Source organism: Pseudonaja textilis, chromosome 16 (assembly GCF_049901715.1).
Source record: "Pseudonaja textilis isolate UNSWEBS1 chromosome 16, rPseTex1.2, whole genome shotgun sequence".
NCBI classification, from domain to species: domain Eukaryota; kingdom Metazoa; phylum Chordata; class Lepidosauria; order Squamata; family Elapidae; genus Pseudonaja; species Pseudonaja textilis.
This window is the reverse complement of record NC_142005.1, coordinates 469,349-486,206: the sequence shown is the minus strand read 5'-3', so window position 1 is coordinate 486,206 and position 16,858 is coordinate 469,349. Positions and strand designations below refer to the sequence as shown.

The window sequence follows — 16,858 nt, the reverse complement described above, 5'->3', positions numbered from 1 at the left end:
CAGCGATGATAATCGAACTGCTGGCAGTCGGCAGAATTAGCCTGCAGTACTGCATTCTGACCACTGTGCCACCATGGCTCATTATAAAATAATGAGACAAAACCAATGAAAAGAAACACTGCCCCAAACCTCCCCCGATGCTCAGTTCAGTTTATTCTAGCTCTTCTTTCTCCCACAGGGGGAGAACCCCGTGAAAATGGAGTGCTCGGTTTCTTCCGCTCAGGCCCGCGTGTGCAGCGTGGATTATCCCGTCTTCCGGTCCTCGGTGAAGGTGAGTAAAGAGAGATTTGCTGGAGCGGAGGTCAACCTTTACAGCTTGGTGGCCCTGTGGGGGGAAGAGGGGAGAACCAGATGGTGGAAGCAGCAGCCTGCCTTCTCTCTCATGCGCATGCCAGCCCACCACTCACACAACTCAAGCTGCCGGGGCGGCCCGGTTCCAAATGGCTAAAGCCCTGGGACTGGGGACACATGCGCTAGAGAATCTGGTGAGGTTTGTTCGTTTATTTGTTTATTTATTTGGTGTGCCAATTGCTTACAAGATAATAGGTATAAGGTATAAGTATAAATAGATAATAGGTTGGTTGAAGGCCTCTCAGTTTAGGGATAAAAAGGCATGCATGTCCGTTTTAAAGAATCACACGATGCCCTAAATGGATTTCGGTAGACAATGGCCACTTATGTTTGTTTGTTTGTTTTATTTTAGTTTGCCAAGCATGTATGAGAAAACAAGTATAAGTGTGAACATAATATATAAGTATGAACAGGTATAAGTATAAACATGATAAATAAGTACGAATAAATGGGAACCGTAGGAGAGGGACGGTAGGCACGCTGGTGCGCTTATGCACACACCCCCCTTTACAGACCTCTTAGGCGTGGAGCGAGGTCCACAGTAGACAGTCTAAGGTTAAAAGTTTTTTGGGGTGTTTGAGGACGTAACAACAGTGTCAGGAAGTGAGTTCCAGGCATTGACCACTCTGTTGCTGAAGTCGTATTTTCTGCCATCGAGTTTGAAGATGTTTACCTTAAGTTTGTATCTGTTGTTTGCCCGTGTATTATTGTGGTTGAGGTTGAAGTAGTCATTGACAGGTAGGATGTTGTACCAGACAATTTTGTGTACTATGCTTAGATCGGACCGTAGGCGGTGTAGTTCTAAGTTGTCTAGGTCCAAAATTTCAAGCCTGGTGGCATAAAGTATTCTCCTGCAAGCAGAGGGGTGGAGGACTCTTCTCCAGGAGCGGGACTCAAAAATCCCAGCAACCGGTTCACTGCCCGGTTGCTGGGTGGGCATGGTCAAGGATAGGCGGGGTCTACTGGAACATCCTGCTTCTGGCCTCCGGTGGGCCTCCAGAGCCTGGGGGAGGCCGTTTCACCTTCCCAAAGGTCCAGAGGTCTCCCCCGGGCCTCTGGGAGGGCGAAAACAGCCTCCCCCGGCCACTGGAGACCCACTGGAAGGCAGAAGCAGGCCCATTTCCGGACTTCCAGAAGGCCCCCTTTCCCCCCTCCCAGAGCCACCGGGCAGTAAATGGGCTATGTGGGAACTCCTGGGAGGGGCAGGAGGGGTGGGGCCAGGTTGTTGGTTGAAATACTGGCTTGCTGACCAGCTGTAACTTTAACATCCGGTTCGCCCGAACCAGTAGAATCCCACTCCTGCTCTTCTCATGAAATAGCTCTGGACTCACTCAATTGTATTACTTACCATTGTATTAATTACCGGTAGTCCTTGGCCCACATCCATAATGGAGAGCGCTCATTAGGGTTGTGGGTCATGATCTTTGTAAGTGGGGTCAGTAACCTGACTGATCCGATCAAGTGAACGCCACAAGTGCCAAGGCCAACAGATGAGCATGCTCCTTCTTGAGCAGGGGGTTGGACTAGAAGACCTCCAAAGACCCTTCCAACTCTGTTATTCTGTTATTCCTTTTCTGTCACTTTCCTTCGCAGGTGGCCTTTGCCCTTGAGTTCGAATTCAGCTGCTCCTCTCTTCTGAACAAAGTGCAGGTGAAGCTTACAGCCAGCAGGTGAGAACTGAGGCTGGGGGATTATAGAAGCCTATTTGCACTTGATGGCAAAATGTTGGGAAGAATAAAATGAATTAGTCCAAAAGGGGAAACACAGGTATAGCCCTCAGCTTACAACAGTTCATTTAGTGACTGATCAAAGTTACAAAGGCACTGAAAAAAGAGACAGGACTGTTTTTCACACTTATGACCGTTGCAACATTCCCATGGTCACCTGACCAAAATTCAGACGCTTGGCAAATGACTCATATTTACAACAGTCTCAGAGTCCCAGGGTCACGTGATCCCCTTTTGTGACCTTCTGACAAGCAAAGTCAATGGGGAAGCCAGATTCACTTAACGACCCTGTCACTAAGTTAACAACTTCAGTGACTCAAACAAAGGTGGCATGAAAAGTCATAAAATGGGGCAAAGCTCACCTAACAAATTTCTTGCTTAGCGACGTAAATGTTGGGCCCAAATTGTGGTCGTGAGATGAGGATTACCCATCCCTGGAATTCAACATTTGAGCCTTTTCACCGTGAAAAGCCCGGGTTAGTTTGTCATGCCTTGAGAAGGGCTTTCACCAACCCATTAAAACCCTTTGTCTGCCTTTCTTCCGTGCAGTGACAGCAATGAGTTGAATCAGACAATGGCAGACAACACGGCCCAGCCCACCGCCTTTGTCTCTTACGAGCCTGACCTCTTCCTGACCAGGTGAGTCTCTGTGTGTGTGTGTGTGTGTGTGTGTGTGTTGTCTGTGCCCCCCCCCCGTTAGGGATGGAAAGATCCCAAGCAAGTCAGACCTGCGGACGAATAGAGTAGAGCAGGACAGGACAGGACAGGACAGGACAGGACAGGACAGGATAGGATTTTATATTGGCCAAGTGTGATTGGACACACAAGGAATTTGTCTTTGGTGCATATGCTCTCAGTATACATAAAGGGAAAAATAAAATATATTCAACAAGAATCATAAGATACAACACTTAGTGATATAGGCTACAAATAACCAATCAAATCATGCTAGGGAACAAATAAAACAATATAAACTGTAAAGATACAAGCAACAGGGTTATAGTCATAAGTGGGAAGAGATAGGTAATAGGAAGGATGAGACGAATAATAGTAATATTTACTAAGTAATTTGACAGTGTTGTGGGAGTTAGTTGTTTAGCAGAGTGATGGCATTCGGGGAAAAACTGTCCTTGTGTCTAGCTGTTCTGGTGTGCAATGCTCTATAGCGTCATTTTGAGGGTAAGATTTGAAACAGTTTATGTCCAGGATGTGAGGGGTCTACAAATATTTCCACAGTCGTCTTTTTGACTCGTGCAGTACACAGGTCCTCAATGGAAGGCAGGTTGGTAGTAATTGTTTTTTTCTGCAGTTCTGGATGGAAAGACATCCCAAGCAAGTCAGGCCTGAAGACAAATGGCTGCATTTCTTACCAGCCTGACTCATTATTTGTTGTGTTTGTAGGATGGTTTCTTGGATGGTTTATAACAAACAATTAAAATAATAGTTTAGAAACTTTAGAATTGATTTGTGGGCGGGGGAAGGTGTCTACCACTAAAATGGACTATAGACAGTCCTCAAATCGTAACAGTTCATTTAGTGATTGTTTGATGTTATAATGGCGCTAAAAAAGCGACATGACTGTTTTTGACATTTATGACAGTTGTAGCATCCTCATGGCAGTGTGATCAAAATTCAAACTTCCGGTTGTGCTTCCGTCAATTGTCCGCGGTTTCACTCCCTGCTCTCTTGTTGGAGGGTCCCAATTGGGACTGGAACCACCTTGTAGGGATGGTGAATAAAGGGGACCACCTGTCAGGTTGAGGGGAGCTGCATCTCCCCTCCCTGGCAAGGAAAACCCCCTCCAAAGACAAGCGGTAGCCCAAAATGACTACCAGGAAGACGGGAGGCAGTCCAGGAAACTAAGACTGTGCTGGAGTGCAGTAGCAGTGAATGATGTGTGGACTGAGTGACAATCTATCGAACCTTAAGGTAAATAAGCAGAAAAGAATTCTTGTAAAGAACTGGGCTAGCTGCAATTAGAATATAGGAGAAAACTGGGAAACGCAAGGAAGTTATTCTTTGGAAAAAAGAGAAAATTAAAACGGAACGTATATAAATTGGGGAAAATTTTTGGAAAAAAAGAGAGCATTTAATTGGAACTGATGATTGGTCATGATTTGGCATGAAAAAGGCATTATTTAAAATGCTGGAATTGATTGTTATAAATAGAGCAACTGACTCATATTCATGATGGCCGCAGTGCTCTGGGCTCATGGGATCCCTTTTTGTGACCTTATGACAAGCAAAGCCACTGGGGAAGATTCACTTAACAACCATATGACTAAGTTAACAACGGCAGGGATCCACTTAACACCTGTGGGCAAGAAAGGCCGTCAAATGGAACAAAACTCATTTAACAAATGTCTCACTTACCACATGAATTTTAGGCTCGGTTGTGATCATAAGTGGAGGACTGCATTCTGAACTTCCAACTCAAAGGATGTCTCCGATTTAGGCCCTTCTGTTTTTTTGTTTTGTTTTAGTGAGTCTACCCTGAACCGTTATGAAGTGCATCCTGTGGGGACCTTCCCGACTGACATGAGCCCAGAGTTTCGGACAACCATCAAAGTAAAGATGTGGAAAAGAAGGAGCAAGACCCTGGGAGGAATGGCCAGCTTTGGTTCAGCGCTTCCGGCAGGGTGGGGAGGGGGAGGGGGAGGGGTGTGTGTGCAGGATACAGCACTGCAGCCTTGGACACAGGTGCCGGCCAGGAGTGGACTTCAAAAATATCAGCAACCGGTTCTCTGCCCGGTTGCTGGGTGGGCGTTGCCATGATGGCGTGGCCTAGTCGGCCTCCTGTACCATAGTGTGTGTGTGGGGGGCGTGTTTTCGCCCTCCCTGAGCTCCGGAGGCTTTCCACGAGCCTCCAGGAGAGCAAAAATGGGCTCCCACAAGCGCCGTCTGGAGCGCAGCAGTTTCTGACTGGTTCTGGAGAACCGGTAGCAGAAATGTTGAGTAGTTTGGAGAACCGGCCAATCGCGCCTCTGACTGTCCCCACCCTCATCTATTCTCCACCTCCCGAGTCCCAGCTGATGGCTGGGTCTTCTTTGGTTGCCCTTCACAGGAGGACGGAGCTGGAAAGCAGGTTTGTTGGTTTGGGGAAGGAATGGGGATTTTGCAGTAACCTTTCCCTGCCACGCCCACCAAGCCACGCCCACAGAACCGGTACTGCCCCATGCAGGCTCTACACTTACCTGGCATCGAAACAGGCCGCGTGGAGACTCCTGAGAGGGGTGTGGAGGGGTGGGCGGGGCCAGCCAGGGGTGGGATTTACCGGTTCACCGAACTAGCCATAAAACTAGCTACGGCTTTGCCCAAACCAGGACAAACCGGTAGCAGCCCACCCCTAGTGCCCCCCCTTTCAACTCACCACAGCCAATTCATCATGGCCAACTTGCAGCGGGATGGAGATGAGACTAATATTGAAGAAATAGTGGAACGGAATCATGAAAGAAAGGACGCCAAAAGGGGGGACAGAAGGAAATATGCACGACAAAATGTGAGAAATATTTATGTAGTTATTTGAAATAACTAAGTTGAATTGTTGGATTGTCCTGCAGTGAGTTGTCCCGTGGCAAATTGACTATGGTGAGTTGTCCCATTTCGCCTCTGTGATGCTGCCTCCAAGTGAGGCTTTGAGTGCTCTAAAGCAGCCTTTTCTGTCGGCTGCAGGAACAAAAAGGAAGAAGAAAAGTTGAAAGACTTAAAATACACAATGAACCTAAAACATACAATGAACGGTTGCAGGAACTGGGCCTGGTCAGTCTAGGGAAGAGAAGGACCAGGGGAGACAGGAGAGCAACTTCTAATATTTGAGGGGCTGCCACAGAGAGGAGGAGGGGGTCAAGCTGTTTTCCAAAGCACCTGAAGGCCAGAGAAGGAATAATGGATGGAAAGTGACCAAGGAGAGATTCAACCTAGAAATAAGGAGAAACTTTCTGACAGGGAGAACAATCAACCCCTGGAACAGAAGTTGCCTTCGGAGGTTGTGGGAAATCCGTCACTGGAGGCTTTCAAGAAGAGACTGGACTGCCATCTTTCAAATGGTGTAGGGTCTCCTGCTTGGGGGGGGGTTTGGACTAGAAGACCTCCAAGGTCCCTTCCAACACTGTTAATCCTTTAACCCGCTGCTGCTGCTGCTGTCTTTTCTCTCTCATTTTTTCTCTCTCAACTTAGCGAGAGCCACAGTTCAACTTTAAGAATCTCTCTCTGCTTTTGGCTTTTTCCTTCTTCCCTGCCAATCCCTTTTTCCTTTTTTCCTTTTGTTTTGTTTCATGCTTTACTAGGGAACCAACAGTAAATCTTTTAACAGATCTATTGGAAAATTCTCTGGGAGAAAATGGTGACTAGAGGTAGTCCTCAACTTACAACAGGTCATTGAGTGATGGTTCGATGTTACGACGACCGTGAAAAAAGTGGCTTACGACTGTTTTTCACACTTATGACCGTTTGCAGCGTCTCCATTATCCCGTGATCAAAAGTCAGACGCTTGGCAACTGACTCCTACTTATGACAGCCATAGGGGCCAGGGGGTCATGTGATCCCCTTTTGCAAACTTCTGACCAACAAAGTCAACTGGGAAGCCAGATTTCACTTAACAACCGTGTTACTAACTTAAAACACCTGCAGTGATTTACTTAACAACTGGGGCAAGAAAAGTCGTAAAATGGGGCAGAACTCACTTAACCAATGTCTCACTTAGCAACATAAATTTGGGGCTCAATTCTGGTCATAAGTTTAGGGCTCCTACCTGTACACCAAGCGCCTTCTCTGCGCGCAGTTTGAAGATTTCATCCATGTTGCCCCAAAGGAGAAATTAAGAAGCTTCTTTGGAAAAAAACAACAACCTTACATTCACGTCCCCATTTTTTAAAAAGATTTTCTTTTGATTTTCTTGTCCTTGCAGATACAAAATCTTGCCTGTTATGCAGTGTCCAACCTCTCACTCCTGATGGCATTTCCTGCCACGGGCTATCAAGGGAGGGAATTCCTCTGGGTGACCCGCATCCTTGCGGATAATGTAAGTGGCTTCAGTTATGCGCCAGTTCCCATGGCCCAACAGCGCCCTTCCCAGATGACCCACAACTCCGAAACGCTGGCTTGAAGAGCTCTGTATTATGACCCAGTTCACCTAGGACAGGGGTCCCCAAACTTGGCAGCTTTAAGACTTGTGGACTTCAACTCCCAGAATTCTCCAGCCAAAGCTGGAGTTCGGCGGTTTGAATCCCTAGAGCCGCGTAACGGAGTGAGCTTCCGTTCCTGGTCCCTGCTTCTGCCAACCCAGCAGTTTGAAAGCAGAAAAATGGGTGGGAAGGGAACAGCGTTCCATGCGCCTTCGGCGTTTAGTCCTGCCGGCCACATGACCATGGAGACGTCTTCGGACAGCGCTGGCTCTTCGGCTTTGCAACGGAGATAAGCAGCGCCCCCTAGAGCCAGAAACGACTAGCATGGATGTGCGAGGGGAACCTTTACCTTTAAAGAATAAGGAATTGGGGTCCAATCTGACTGTTCACATTAGGCTGCGTTTTTGAAATGATTCTTAACTAGAAACAGTTTCCAGAAAATTATGTTGAAACATCAGAAAAATAGCCCACATTCAGTTTTGGGGGTGGGGGTGGGGAATTGCAATCCAAGCAGCAATTTGATGCTTTATTCTTTTAACTCTTAAGGTGACCTGCAGCTTGCCGAATCGTACCGAGTTTGGATCAGCTAATAGTGTGGTTCCATTGCACCCAGAAGAATTGGCACACACAGACAGAGTGGTGAGTCCACGTTTGGTTCCATGGTTAAGATGCTGGCCTAGAAATGGGAAAATTGTGAGTTGGACCGGTCCCAAACAAACCAAGTTTAGGATTTAATTGGCTAGTCTTAAACTCCGGCATGCCAGTAGTTGGGCAGTCACAAGATCTTCTTACCGCATTTGGAATACTGCACAAAGTTTTGGTCACCACGATAACAAAAAGATATTGAAACCCTAGAAAGAGTACAGAGAAGAACAACAATGATGATTAGGGGGTTGGAGGCTAAAATATATGAAGAACGGGTTGACTGACCCTCTCAGTGCCTGGCTATGTTTAAAAAAACCAAGCAGGGCAGACTTAGTCACTATTTGAATGGGAGACCACTAGGAAATCCCAAGCTGGAGGCCTCATTGCAAAATAAAAAAAAAACCCATCAATCAGAGCTGGAAGGGACCTTGGAGGTCATCTAGTCCAACCCCCCCTGCTCTAGCAGGAGACCCTATGCCATTGCAGACAAGTGACTGTCCCATCTCTTCTTAGAAGCCTCCAGTGATGGAGCAGCCACAACTTTTGGAGGAAAGTTGTTCCACCAATTAATAGTTCTCACTGTCAGGAAATTCCTCCTTAGTTTTAGGTTGGTTCTCTCCTTAGTTACTTTCCATCCGTTGCTTCTTGTCCTGCCTCCTGGTGCTTTGGAGAATAGCTTGACTCCCTCTTCTTTGGGGCAGCCCCTCAAATACTGGCAAAGTGCTATCATATCACGCCTAGTCTTTCTTTTGATCAAGCTAGACATACCCATATGTCAAATCCCAAAGAAGGCAAGATCCAAGATCCACGCTGCTTCCAAGGAAACTGGGCAAACCTCCCCGTGAAGTGGCCCTGAGTAGCCCTCAAGCCAAATCAGGCTTCCCTGCCCTTTTTCCTGATTGGGCGTGTTGTGGGAATCCAGCCTGAAGCCTCTTAGGTGAAGAAAACCATCCCGAAGCCAGCACCGGTTTCTTTTCCTTTGGCCATAGCATGTTCTATGAGCCCAGCAATCACGTTTTCTTCAAGTAGATTCGGGATTAAACCTCCAGCGCCTTTCCTCCCCTGCAGAATTGCACCAACGCTGGCTGCCAAGTGGTGACCTGCCAACTGCAGCGGCTCGAGAGGAGCTCCGAAGTTACTATCCACTTACTCAGAGCCGTCCGGAACGAGTTTTTCCGGAAGGTGAGTGCAGCCGCAGTGCCTCCTGCCCTGTGTGCATTCATGTGTGAGAAACAAAGGAGGAACTTTCTCTTCGCTCACCATCCGTGGACTTTATTAGCACAGCTTGTGAAACTACTGAAGCTTTGCAGGGTTGTGGTTTTTATTTGTTGGACAAAGTCAGCCACTGAGGAGTCTTAGCTAGTTTAATTTATAAACCGCTGTAATATGCAAAGCAGAATAAATACATGAGTACGAATAAATGGGAACCGTAGGACAGGGACGGTAGGCAGGCTGGTGCGCTTATGCACGCCCCCTTACAGACCTCTGAGGAATGGAGTGAGGTCCACTTAGACAGTCTAAAAGTTTTGTGGGGTTTGAGGATGTAACAACAGAGTCAGGGAGTGAGTTCCAGGCGCTGACCATTTTCTACCATCGAGTTTGGAGCAGTTTACTTTTGAGTTTGTATCTATTGTTTGCCCGTGTGTTATTGTGGTGGGAGTTGAAATAGTCATTGACAGTGCAGGGAGTTGCGTAACTCCTGTAACTATGTGTGTCATAGTGAAAAGAAAAGAACAGAAAGAGAAAATGGAATCAGGCAGTGTGGTCCCAAGGGAGGTGGGGGAGAGAGAGGGGAACAGTCTGCTGCAAGGAATATTTCACTGGATTTTAGTTTAAGGCAGGAGTCCTCAACCCCGGGGCCGCAGCCCATTATTGGGCCGTGGCCTGTTCAGAACCAGGCTGCGAAAGCAACAGAACGGAGCATGCACGCATCTTGACTTGTACAAGCAGCCTACCTACATGCCCACGTGGGCAACTCAACATATGCAAGTGGCAGGCCAGTTCCTCTCCCCACTCCGGTCCAGGCCACCAAGCCGTAAAGATTGGGGGCTGCTGGATTAACTCCACCTTTTTAATATCCCTTTTCATGTTATGGCAAAATCGCATTCAGTAGCTTTGAATTGCATGTTTTGAAATTCAGTGCGCCGTCTTGATTATTTTTTTTGTCGCTTTTCTGCTTGGATCAGATGGGATCGCGATCTGGGTGCTTGGCGACCCATGCACACCTACGACCAGTTGCCAAGCACCCCACAATCCTGTGATGGGTCTCTTGTGACTTTCTCTGCAGGCTTCCCCAGGAAGTCAATGGAGAAGCCAGCAGGAAAAGTCATCAAGTCAATGGATTCCACTCTGGTTTCCACTCAGCCTCAGTCCTCACTGCACCTCCTGCGCACCTTCCTTTGCACCCTCACATGCCCTCCCCCCACACCCTCACACAGACACACACACATGCACACAACACTCGCTGTTGTGAATCCTTTTCAAAAAAGGATAAGGATGCACCCTCACCCTTCATTTTGTGGATCTAGGCTAAATTCAAGACAGTGAAGATCATCAGCAGCATCACCCTGAACATCCGAAAAGAAGACAACCTGTTTCTCCTACCAAAAGCTGCCCACCAGCGGCAGGTAAGACATGGGACTGAGACATGGCCTGGTGCCCGGCGCAAGCAGCCGGATTCACACGTGGAAGGTTCGAATTGTATAGAATAGACTATAGACTAGACTAGACTAGACTAGACTAGACTAGAATAGCAGAGTTGGAAGGGATCTCTGAGGTCTTCTAGTCCAACCCCCTGCCTAGGCAGGAAACCCTACACCGCTTCAGACAAATGGTTATCTGACGTCTTTTTAAAAAAAACTTCCAGTGTTGGAGCATTCACGACTTCTGGAGGCAGGTTGTTCCAATCCAGGCTCCTGTCCCCAGCAAAGGAACCTCCCAGCCTACGGAACTTCTGCAGAAGTATTTCAAAATTGAACAGAAAGACCAGAAATCAATAACAGAATCTCTGCTGTGCGTGTAAAGGAGCCTCAGTGTACTCCTCTCCCTGGGTACAGTCTTCACTATAAAAAATAACAATATGGAGTTAGAATAGAATAGACTAGAATAGAGAATAGAATATAGACTAGAATAGAAAAGCATATAGACTAGAATAGAATAGAATAGAATAGAATAGAATAGAATAGAATAGAATAGAATAGAATAGAATAGAATATAGAAGAGTAGAACAGAACAGAATAGGATATTGGAATGAAGGAATAGAATAGAACAGAATAGAATACAGAAGAGTACAATAGAACAGAACAGAATAGGATATTGGAATGAAGGAATAGAATAGAATAGAATAGAATAGAATAGAATAGAATAGAATAGAATATAGAAGAGTACAATAGAACAGAACAGAATAGGATATTGGAATGAAGGAATAGAATAGAATAGAATAGAATAGAATAGAATAGAATAGAATAGAATAGAATTATCATAGTTTTGGCTTCCCCGGAAACAAACAGATGGGTGTGGGGGGGGGGTCAGGTTTACGTCTCTTGTGGCTGCACAAGGACTCACGGTTAGCTTCCCACTTGACCCCTCCCCCTTGCCTGGTTGGGAGTGTCCCAACACCTGGATTACTCTGTAATCTGATTAAGAGAGGGCTGTAATGCCCTGTGAAGTGGTATATAAGTCTAAGGGCTAGCACCTTCAGAATCACGGCCTTCTCAGAAGTTTGGTCTCCTTGCAGGTTGTCTTGGAGGTTATCCAGTCCAAACTGGTGCCTCTTTCCCTCTGGATACTGATTGGCAGCATCCTTGGCGGTCTCCTCCTGCTAACCGTGGTCATCCTCTTCTTATGGAAGGTAAGAACCTGTTGGGATCCACATGGACAGGCCACCTGGGGGATGCTTGAATTTGGGTTCCTGTACTCAGCGGTGTGTGTGTGTGTGTCTAGAGATCTTAAAAGAGTCTGTAATTAACTCTGCAAAGGTATAAATTGATAAAGGTATAAATTGATCCTATCTGTCTCCCAGCTAGGACAACGGTTGAAAATGAAAAGGGAGTGTTAACAGGAGGATTGAAAGCTATTAAGCAGATTGGGATGAATTCATCATACTCATTGTATTTACTTTAGGCTGAAACGTATTTATTAAAATTACAGATTACTCTTTTTTTATTTTAACAATCCTGAAATTAAATCATGTCATATCAAATTTAGTTTTGGGCTCAGCCTCCAGCTTTAGGAGGCAGGGGGCCACCTGTGGCTCCCAGAAGCCCCCTCCCCAAATGTGTTCTGTTGAAGCTGCAGTTTCTGCACTGGGGAAGGGGCTGTTGCGAATACAGGCAGCCCTTAACCTGCAGCAGTTCAATACGGGTAGTCCTTGACTTACAGCAGTTCGTAGTTACAGCGGCACTGGAAAAAGTGACTTAGGACCATTTTTCACACTTACGACCGTTGCAGCATTCCTCAGGGTCACATGATCAAAATTCACATGCTCGGCAACAGGTTCGTACTTATGATGGTCACATTGTCCGGGGGTCACGTGATCCTCTTTTGCAACATTCTGATGATCAAAGTCAATAAGGAAGCCAGATTCACCTAACGACCGGATTACTGACATTAACTGCAATGATTCACTTAACGACAGTGGCAAGAAAAGTCGTAAAATGGGGGGCAAAACTCACTTAGAAAATTTCTAACATAGCAACATAAATTCTGGGCTCGGTTGTGGTCCTAAGCCGAAGACTACCTGTAGAGGAGACTCTACAGTTGAGACTCTAGAAAAAGAGCAACCAGGATGATGAGGGGACTGGAGGCTGAAACATGTGAAGAAGGGTTGCAGGAACTGGGCCTGGCTGGTCTAGGGAAGAGAAGGACCAGGGGAGGCAGGAGAGCAGTCTTCTGATATTTGAGGGGATGCCCCAGAGAGGAGGAGGAGGGGGTCAAGCTATTCTCCGAAGCTCCTGAAGGCCAGACAAGGAATAATAGATGGAAACTGAACAAGGAGAGATTCAACCTGGAAATAAAGAGGAATTTTCTGTCAGGGAGAACAATCAACCAAGGGAACAGAAGTTGCCTTCGGAACTTGCGGGAGCTTCATCACTGGAAGCTTTCAAGAAGAGTCTGGACTGCCATTTGTCAGAAATGTAGTGTAGGGTCTCCCGCCTGGGTGGAGGGGTTGGACTAAATGACCTACAAGGTCCCTTCCAATTCTGATTATCTGTTATCTTGGGGTTGAGGATGGAAGCATCACAACCATAAAGCAGAAACTCATGCAGGAAAATGGCAGAAACCCAATTTCTACCCCCTATTTGCATATGGGCAATGGGTGGGATTCAAAAGCCCCTTCAATGCCAAAGAAACGATGATATGGGTAGCCCTCAACTTACAATCACAATTGGGGCCAAAATCCCGTTGCTAAGCAAGGCGGCTGAGTGAGTCACAACCACTTTTGCTTACCATACTACAAAAAAAGATGTTGAGACTTTGGAAAAAGTTCAGAGAAAGCAACTTAATAAGATTAAAGGCCTGGAGACTAAAACATATGAAGAGCGGCTGTGGGGTTTGGGTGTAGACTAGTGTAAAGAAAAGAAGAAATAGGGAGGACATGAGAGCCATATTCCAATATTTGAGGGGCTGCCATAAAGAAGAGGCGGGTCAAGCTATTCTCCAAAGTACCAGAAGGCAGAACAAGAAACAATGGATGGAAGCTAACCAAGGAGAGAAGCAACCTGGAATGAAGGAGAAAGTTCTTAACAGTGAGGACAAATAACCAGTGGAACTGCTTGCCACTAGAAGTTGTGGGTGCTCCAACACTGGAGGCTTTCAAGAAGAGACTGGACAGTCGCTTGTCTGTGATAGGATAGGATAGTATCCTTCTTGATCAGGGGGCTGGACTAGATGACCTCCAAAATCTCTTCCAGCTCATTTATTGTTTTACCATTTGGGGGGGCCGTTACAGTTCATCTTCAGTTGTTAAATGAATCATGCAGTCATTAAGGAACTGAGCTTCCTCCATTGACTTTGCTTGTTGGAAGCTGGCTGGGAAAATCACGGTTGGTGATCCAATTGACACTTCAACTGTTGTGAGCTCATTGCCAACCATCCGAACTGCGATCACGTGGCAGCAGGGATGCTGCAGTAGTTAACTCAAGGACTGGTTTCAAATTACGGTACTTTTCTGAGTGCTGTTGTAACTAAACCAAGGGTCTTCCACCTTGGCAAGTTTAAGCCTTGTGGACTTCAACTCCCAGAATTCCTGGGCTAACATGACTGGAGGAATTCTGGGAGTTGAAGTCCACAAGGCTTAAAGCTATCAAGGTTGAAGACCCCTGATCTATCACCTATCATCTCTCTCTCTCTCTCTCCATACCTACCTACCTACCTATCAATCAATCAATCATCTATATATCTATCTACGTATCATCTATCACAAGAGTCTTCAACCTTGGCAAGTTTAAGACTTGTGGACTTCAACTCCCAGAATTCCTGAGCTAACGTGATTGGAAGAGGAATTCTGGGAATTGAAGTCCACAAGTCTTAAAGCTGTCAAGGTTGAAGACCCCTGCAGTAAACAAATGGTTCTAGCTGTACAGGTAGTTCATTGATTTACGACTGCAAGGGAGCCCAAAATTTAAGTGAGACATTTAATTAAATTAATTTCGCCCCATTGAACAGGCCTTCTTGCCACAGCTGTTAAGACAAATCACTGTACTTATTAAGTGGATGTTAAGTGAATCTGGCATCCCCATAGACTTCGCTTGTCAGGAAAGTCACAAAAAGGGACCACCGAGAGACTGCAACCGCCATAAATGCGAGTTGATTGCCAAGCACCTGAATGTTGATCATGTGATCAGGGGGATGCTGCAATGGTTGTGTGAAAATCGGTCCTAAGTCACTTTTTTCAGCGCCGTTGTAGCTTTGAACGAGTCACTAAACGAACTGTTGTAAGTCGAGGACTACCTGTGTTAATTGTGTAATTTAAATTTACCGCAGGTCCTGAAAAATGAAGTGTCTACATTTGAGAGAATGTGGGAAAATGCCATTCCTCACTCCCAAGAGTGGGAATAAAGAATTCTTCTTAGCAGATAATTCACAAACGTTTCCCCACTTAGCTTGCTAGAGTTAAAAAAAAAAAAAATAGGAAAGAAAGCTTAACATTGAGTTGCAATTGGATTTGGAAACTTCAGAAACGAAGATTTTAAGCTTCCGATTCTCTGCAGTGTAATAACCTCTTTTTTTGTTTTCCTGCTTCTCTTCTTCCTCCCAACCTTAGGTTGGATTTTTTATACACAAAAAGCCTGGGGAAGATGAAAAAGAGGAATAAAACGAGTTGGTCAAACAAAGCCCAAGAGGAAGGAGCATCTGTGGGTTAAAACCCAGAAGGGGACCTGCGTTTTTCTGTCTCAGCCACCTGAGGACCAGAGACGTTCAGGCTGCTTCAACAAGAATTGTCTCAAAATCTTACGGCAACGTCTTTGCATTTTAGGGAACAAGCAAGCACAACCTTCTCTCCCCTTCTGTGTATTTCGATGTACGCCGTCTAAATATCGCCAGAACTGATTTATTCAGGCAGATCAAAAGCTGCATTTGCCTGCAAGATTTGCGTATGGAAGACGACAGATAACCACGCATGTGGATTTTAAGCGGGTCGCACATTTCCCCACATGGAAATCCTTCATTCCAGATGCTTTCGCCCCCCCACCCTTTAAGAGGAAGATTTTAGGGTTCAGTTTGACATTTGTAATGCTGCCCACATCACACCAGAAGCTGCCGCTGGGACTGCCTGTCGGGAATCTTGCTGAATGGGTGTGCCTTCCCAAAGTATGGCGTGTTGTTAAATTGGCCCCCTTGCTGTACCCAATAAGAGGCGGTTGTGATGTTTTTCACACAAATTTGGGTATGGCACCCCCATCCTGATCACGATGCCGCTGAATTTCTGAAACGTTATTCTAATGAAAACAGGGATTTTATAAATTGGGGAAGTCAGTCTGCCTCCTTTTTTAAAAAAGCATTGTGTGGAAGAGGGTTAAGCCCTAGCCACCCAATGCTAGCAAAAGTCAAGGTGGTGGTAATGTGGTCTCCCTCCCCCTTTGACTAAGCGGTTGGCTCTCCAAATCCAGAACTCCTAAGAGTTTTAACAAACAACTTGGGAAATCACCATCTTTGGTTGCTTCAAGCCAAGGCGGCCTAGAACAAGAAGAAACGGGAGTGAAGGCAGACTTCCTCCTGAGTCACCATCAAAACTGAATGAGGAGCCTGTGGCTGGACTCCAACTTCCATCAACCTCAGCCAACGCACAATAAGGGGAATTGCAGTCTTCCCCATTTCCAGCCAGGGCCTCCAGTTCTCAACGGCAGCCTCTATCCTCCCTGGGCAACCGGTGAAGTCTGCAACCAAATGGAAGGACTTGGAAGGGGTAGCGGGCAGCTATTTCTGCCAGTTGCTCTGCATCTTTCTGCACCGCATAAGGAGAGCCTCGTCCTGTAGAGAGAAACCTCCATGGGTAACCAAGACTTGGGAAGAATCGTAGGGCAGTGAAGGATTGTGCAACTTTCTCTGGGTCTTAAGGGGCCCTTTGGCCACAAGCTGTGGGGCTCTTAATGGCCTGGAGGTAACTTGCCTTCCAAGGGCCGAGGCTGCCAGGTGGGCAATTCTAACTGCTCTCTGATTCTGCCTCAAATGGCCGGAAAAAGCCTCCAGGAGGCCTTGCCTGCACAGTGGCCAACTTGCCCTACACATCTCGGTTCAAACGCCCTGCCAAAAATTACCTTCACTGTCTGGTTTCTTAGTAAAGACTTTATTCAATAGCAAAAGGCACACTTTTACAACTGTGAAGCTGCCAACGGATTCTTTCTTTCCTCGTCTGTGTGTGTGGGTTTTGTTTAAAATAATTAATAATAATCATCTTTTCTGCTTTGCAACCTGACCTGGGCTAACTCACCTGCCCCGCCCCACTTTCCTGCCCTTTGAAGGCGAGAGACGGATCCGGCTTTTTAAGGAGAGGGTTTCCCCCCTGGCTTG

General features: G+C 46.4%; 1 protein-coding gene across 2 annotated transcripts in view; it reads left to right on the top strand.

Annotated features, from left to right (window-relative positions):
* ITGA10 (integrin subunit alpha 10) overlaps positions 1-16,650 on the top strand; it is a 61,650-nt gene extending 45,000 nt beyond the window's left edge. For both annotated transcript variants that reach the window (XM_087913751.1, XM_026721801.2), the window contains 10 exons: positions 179-271; positions 1,945-2,021; positions 2,628-2,717; positions 4,562-4,646; positions 6,985-7,098; positions 7,748-7,840; positions 8,915-9,028; positions 10,375-10,473; positions 11,583-11,696; positions 15,111-16,650. In XM_087913751.1, the coding sequence (XP_087769877.1) occupies positions 179-271; positions 1,945-2,021; positions 2,628-2,717; positions 4,562-4,646; positions 6,985-7,098; positions 7,748-7,840; positions 8,915-9,028; positions 10,375-10,473; positions 11,583-11,696; positions 15,111-15,161 (930 nt within the window). In that variant the 3' untranslated portion in view covers positions 15,162-16,650. The remainder of the gene's footprint in view (positions 1-178; positions 272-1,944; positions 2,022-2,627; positions 2,718-4,561; positions 4,647-6,984; positions 7,099-7,747; positions 7,841-8,914; positions 9,029-10,374; positions 10,474-11,582; positions 11,697-15,110) is intronic.
* The last annotated feature ends 208 nt before the right edge of the window (positions 16,651-16,858 follow it).